At 50.0% G+C, this 6,000-nt stretch overlaps 1 protein-coding gene across 4 annotated transcripts; it reads right to left on the bottom strand.

Moving 5' to 3' along the window:
• LOC135581259 (uncharacterized) lies at nucleotides 1-2,482 on the bottom strand. 4 transcript variants are annotated; one of them, XM_065144134.1, is made up of 7 exons: nucleotides 2,260-2,482; nucleotides 2,063-2,180; nucleotides 1,774-1,865; nucleotides 1,632-1,678; nucleotides 1,453-1,562; nucleotides 931-1,064; nucleotides 1-852 (listed from the first exon to the last, which is right to left on the bottom strand). In XM_065144134.1, exons 1-7 carry the CDS (start codon nucleotides 2,350-2,352, stop codon nucleotides 136-138), a joined length of 1,311 nt encoding a protein of 436 aa, XP_065000206.1. In that variant the 5' UTR covers nucleotides 2,353-2,482; the 3' UTR covers nucleotides 1-135. The 4 variants fall into 4 exon arrangements, with proteins under 4 accessions (XP_065000206.1, XP_065000220.1, XP_065000211.1 ...); XM_065144148.1 differs by having other exon boundaries at nucleotides 1,474-1,562; nucleotides 2,260-2,481; XM_065144139.1 differs by having other exon boundaries at nucleotides 1,774-1,862; nucleotides 2,260-2,481.
• Nucleotides 2,483-6,000: the final 3,518 nt, after the last annotated feature.

Raw genomic sequence — 6,000 nt, 5'->3', positions numbered from 1 at the left:
TGATTAGAATTTTGTTTCATTAATAACAATTATTAACCACATGATAGCAACATTATTTGTACATGAAATCTGGACACTGTGAGTGACATCGACAGTAGTGCAGCGGATACTGGCTTTGGCAAAGGAGAAATAGTTTCAGTAGGTGAGGGTTTGCGTCCTCTGATGATGAATGTTAAGGGCGTCGCGACGCTGCTGCTGCTGCTGCAGTTGTTGCTGCTCGAGGTGAGGGGAGATGATGGAGATGAGGCCGCCGAAGGGGGGCCGCATCTTGGCGCGGTACGCCATCTCGTCGTAAGGCCGCCGGTAGAACCTCAGGAACGGCAGGAAGGACTCCCGCTCTCGCTCCCCTCGGCTCACCACCGCCTGCCCCTCCTTCCAGAACGTAAACAGCGTCGCCGGCGACTGCAAGAACGACGGCCGCGGGGTCCTCGGTGGGTGTTGCTGCTGGTGAGGGTGCGTCGGCGGCGGGAATGAGCAAGGAGTGGACGGTATGCTCCGGCTGGCGCGTGGCGTCGACCGGGCGGCCGGGGAGGCGAAGGAGAAGGACCGGGCGTTGAGCGGGGAGGCGCCGACGAGGGAGGGGCTCGCGGTGGGCATCACCGCGCGTGGGGTGGCCCTGGTGGTGGTGGACAGGTACCACGGTTTGAGGGAGTCGAGGTGGGAGACGGTGAATGAGAAGCGGGAAGACGTGGAGCCGCCGAGTCTGGCGGTGGTAGCGACCACCGGGTCGAACCGGAGCGACGCCGCTCTCGTTCGGCACGACGCGAAGGCGGCATCCTCGATAGAGTCGTCGAAGTCCAGTGACGACACCACCGCGGTGACCACAGACAGTTCCACGAAGGGACGAACGCCCTGCACACACCCGCCACCCGAACGGCGAGTACTTAGACAACAGTAGAAGAGAACAGCACCAAAGACTTGACACCACACCTTCCAAAGGTAGGAGAACAAGGAGGGTGGATCGACGACGAACGCCTTGTGGAGTCGACCGGGGTAGTAGTCGGAGATGATCTTGAGAGTGCCCATGAAAAGGTTGAGGAAAGCCGGCGCCGATCTGAACAAGCCTGCATTTTTCGTGCAAGTACGAGCATCGCTTAGCTTAAGAAACCTCAGAATGCATCTTCTAATTATGCAGCAGCTAAATCGTGCAATGAATAGGTGAGATTCGGTGGAAGTATGCGGATTCAATGGTCCAGATATTGGTCAGTGACAGAGTTCTCTGCTTCTGCCGCAGCAGCAGTCTCAAGAAGTGGGCTCTTTTTGACCCGCGAGGCCACTGACAGAGCCACTGCAAGCAGACAGAAACCAAACTCACCACAGAACTTCTCTCTGCTACCTTTTACTTTTTCCGGTGAGAGCTCAAAGCCTCAATCCCCCACTGGTTCCTATTCTTAGCTCCGTAAGTACAGTGCATTGCCCATTGTTACAAATGAGAGTATGAGTGGTGTATACTTGCGTAGACGTCGAACATACTGGCATCAAAGAGGATGACGAACTGGCCAACGAATCTGGACATGGACGAGATGGCCACTTCCAGCGTGAAGACCAGGAAGCGCACGAACCTGCACGAATGGAAGAAACGGGTTGACGAATGACCCAAAAGAAGAAGGAAAGCAGCGACGGGAACTCACGATTTCTGTGAATGAGTTTTGGCGTAATCTTGTTTGATGCGGAAGACCTGCAACAAGGGATTCACTGATCATCTTTCGAAAGCAGGCAGGACACTTAAAGTTCATGCCGATAAAGGAAGGAAGGAAAGGGTGGTGGCAGTACCATGACTGGCCTGGCTTCGTCGTCGTGACCAGCCACATATGCCAAGCCACCGGCAAGCTCCGCAGCGAACTCATCGGCTATTAGGTGATCTGCTTATTTTGGTCCACAGGAAACGAAACATCGGTTAGTCCAAAAGGATAAAGGAGCCACCGAAGCATGGAAAGTCGTGTTGCTTCAAATGTTTCTCGGAGGAGAGCCAAAGAAGCCGATACACCAGAAAAGAGACCTCAAGATGAACCCAAAGACTGCAAAGAAGAGAGAGACATAGAGAAAGAGAGAAAGAAGGTACCAATTCCTATGCTTTCCCTCCAAGAAAGGGCGGCTCTGAGCTGCTTGGCCGCCTTCTTCAGGCTGTCGCCTCTGGCTCTCAGAAACTGTTCCACGCAGGCATCGTTGCAGAACTTCTCCTGCGACAGACCCAGAACACGATGAGAACAGTGAGAAGAACCAAAGCAAGAAAGCCATGCAACTCCATCATCTCAAAACCTGCTTCACCGTCAGGGGCGCTTGCTTCTTCAAGATCTCGAGGACTGCCTCGATCCGTTCTCTGTCATTGGGCTGTTTCCTCTCCATCCCCATCTCGACTCAGAAGGCCAACTAAACAACGACAAGCCGACACCGTTCACCTACCCTTTCATCAGTGAAGGAACGAGAGACCAGCCGAGAAAACCTACTCCTCGAGCTGCGGTGAAGTGTCTGCGAGAGAGAGCGTGGGACGAGAGGCTGAGGGTATATATAGAAGACGAGCAACTGACGGCAGCCGTTATGTGACAGGCGGTTCGACCCGACCCGAACCGCAGCAGCTCGCTGACGGCGCCAGGAGACACGTTACGGCGAACTGTTACTTTTACCCGCTATTGGTTAGCGCTCTTTTTTCACCGATGCCCTTTTCTGTTCGATTCGTCCACGTGTCGACTTCGGACGGCTGAGAGGGTTCCGCGGACGCCGACGCACATTTATTGCGGGAATTAGTGGGTCCAATGGCGGTGATCGGATCCCTAGAATAATCTTCTTTAGCCTTTTAAGCCGCTTCATTTAACTTTTCGGATCTAAACCCCACCGGGTCCGACAGAATCGATCCGATAACCTGACGCGCCAGATCATCGATATGACATATATATATAGTTACAGGGCGACCTTACGATCTTGATTGGACGGATGTGATGGGCAAGTGGGAATCCTTCTCCTGCACACCGACAGACGAGGTGGGCTGCCGTAGAGGAAGACGGTGTCATCCAAACGCCAGTTTCCATTCACATCTCACCAGCTTCCGAAAGGCCAAAGTCAAAACTCCAGGCCAAACCCATGGAGAATCTTGTGCGGTTCTACCGGAGGAGGAAGGAGTATATACACACTTCGTCCACATTCCCGAGGATCGGGATTGAGCTCCTGTGTGCCGGATCTCACACGGAAGAGAAGAAGACGCTGTCAGTTGGATCGTAGCGGGCGTTTGTTTCTCTTGTAGGGATCGGAGGGGCGAGAGATTCTTGCCTCTGTGTCCGTTTGGAGGGGTGCGATGTACTGAACAAGAAAGTATATGTTACGGACATATGCATACAGGGTGTGAGGTGTGATCGCCCTTTCGAACGGAAGAGACGGCTGGTGGATTCCGTCCACTGTGTCAAAAGCGTTGGTGTGACCTTTTCCTTCTTTTTCTATCCCGATGCGATCACCTAAATCCATGGTGTTCAAATTTTGAAATGTCTTAGTGGGGAAGACGAACAGCACAGCAGCTGATACGGGAAGAGAGACAGGGTCGCACGGGCCACGTTATTAGGGGAATCATTATATTCCATGGTGCTTCTTCCTTTCTCGGGCTGTGGTGGATGACAAGACGAGGGGGGAAAAGAATGGTTAGGAGTAAACCCGGCATCATCATCACCATTACCACGGGGCTGCGCGATTGCCTCCATCATTCCACCGGCCTTTACCATGTGAGGTGGAGCAGCTCACCGGAGTCTCATGACCTTGTCGATGACGATGGTCGGACCATGCAACTGTACGTTCTCTCACATTCGAGCTGACTGCGTGGTTGACGCAGATTTCTTTGAACGGACGTAAGACTTCGGACACAATAATAGTTAGCATCGATGGCAGTTTGTCTCATCCGCTGTCGTTGACGTTCGAAGCTTTGGCACCGAGGAAGCATTCAGACAAACACTTGTTTGATCTTAAATTTTGCATCTTCCGAGGAAGACTTCAAACCATGCGAATCGTATGCATATGTGTTTGATTACTCAAACAAACTGCAAATTGAGATCTTAAGTGCAGATTAATCTTGGATAATGGAAACTGTCGTTGTCAGTAGAGAACACCCATAAGAAACTTTGAGCGAATTGAGGTGCTAACCCTCGTAAAGACAGCCGATGATTTATGTGAGCTGCGGTAATCGGAGGGTTAAGCCAAGCAGCGAAATCTGCTCTTGGAGGAGAAGAGACAGCTGCATGCGGTCCTCGCCATGAAAAGGACTGCAGCAAGTTCACAGCATATGATAACCCAGCTGAGAAAAATGGCCACAGCAGAGTACTCTACACCCACGCGACAGCTGCCACACGAGTACGGCGCATCACGCAAAGACGAGTTCGCAGGCCGTGGGGCTTATACTCCAACACGAGCCACCTCATTTGGGTGGCTCAGCAGCACTCACTCGGTCTCTCTGCTGCATCTCATCATCCTCATCTCTGATCTCGTCTTCGCCACTTCGCATACGCATACGAAAAGCGAGAGGACTCATCTTCTTGTCCTTTGTCTGCACGGCAAATGTTGAACTTATTCATCTGCCATTATTAGGTACTAAGGTTCAGTACATGGTGGGTCAGTCTGTGTTGTCCTCTACTGCGGAATCCATGGTTTTCTTTCAGAACCATCCTCACCACATAATTGGATGATTAGAAGGATACATTTGGCAGTGACATTGACCTGTTACCTAAACAACACAGCTAGAAGGGAAGGAGGAAGGGGGGTGACAAGATGAACCTTAGAAAAACAGGAACACCATGCTCATTTGCAGCCTGTTTGCTGCAGCCTTAAACATGCAATCATTGATGCAAACTGCTAGAAGTGATCACCGCCTGCAGCAGACGTACGTTGGCAAGCTGCTGTGGGAAATGTCAGAGAAGTTTTCTATCGTCTGGTATGCAAGCAAATGGATTCATGCAGCAGTAGGAGAAGAGGATACGTTTAGGCAGCAGGGCATCCATCCATCACAGCTCAGCTCGGAGATTATGGAAAGTGGGTGCCTAAGAAGAAGCCAAATGAGTGCGATCAGTAGCAATTAAAAGAATGACAGCTACATTGCAGAGAAGAGGACAGATGAACAGGCCAATAAAGCATTTTGTAGTGTCGTCAAATCTAGCAAGGTGGCACTAGTTTTGTCTATGATTGCCTCTGCCACAACTTGGCACCAATGGGAATTATTGTTCTTGACTGGTCTGTCCTGTTTCATAGCAGTGAGCCCACTTCTGATGTGGATAGGAGCATCCCAAGCCATGTGTTATCTTTCCACCTCTGGGAGATCTAAAATCATAGCTAAGATGGAAGAGGAAAAGTTTCTTGAATTTTGTGACAATAAAAATAATTCTCCTGGAGATTTATTGATTCTATGTATTAGATTAAGCCTGGTTATTATCATCTTAACCATGACTGCATTGATTGGTAGACAATATGCTAATCGTTCCCCCGATATTAATAATCATATATCGTACTATAAAAAGACTTCGGGTATGTTCTAACCCGATACGCTTAATCGAATTGCGTCAAATATGTTCTTAACCTAATTTTGTAGAATCTCAATCTACAATATCTAAACTCTTTGATACCTCAACTTGATTAAAAAGTGGAGCTCGGTTAGATCCAAATCTCTCAAAATATGCATATCCATTGGCAATAAATTTAGACATTTAATGAACTCAAGTAAGATAGCTACGCTATGGATCTCTTTTGTTCTTATGGGATTTGAAGGTTGCATGTGGATGCGACATGTCATGCCTCGAGAGCCCCATAGCGTGTGGACCAGTCATGCACGCATGAACAGATCGCTTCCCTCAAATGATTTGGGCTTAGTAGTTTGGGCTTACGACTCGGCCCACTGGGCTGAAATCACAGGTATATACGTTAGCGAACCACGATTTGGGTTTCGGATTGACAGGATTCAATTTCGGTTCTTGATCGATTTGATTCGGTTAGAATTGAACCGTAGTCGGGTCTACAAGTGGTAGAGGTGTTCAA

The sequence above is a fragment of the Musa acuminata genome, chromosome BXJ1-3 (assembly GCF_036884655.1).
Source record: "Musa acuminata AAA Group cultivar baxijiao chromosome BXJ1-3, Cavendish_Baxijiao_AAA, whole genome shotgun sequence".
NCBI classification, from domain to species: domain Eukaryota; kingdom Viridiplantae; phylum Streptophyta; class Magnoliopsida; order Zingiberales; family Musaceae; genus Musa; species Musa acuminata.
The sequence above is the reverse complement of the archived record's forward strand: the minus strand, read 5'-3'. Positions and strand labels throughout refer to the sequence as shown.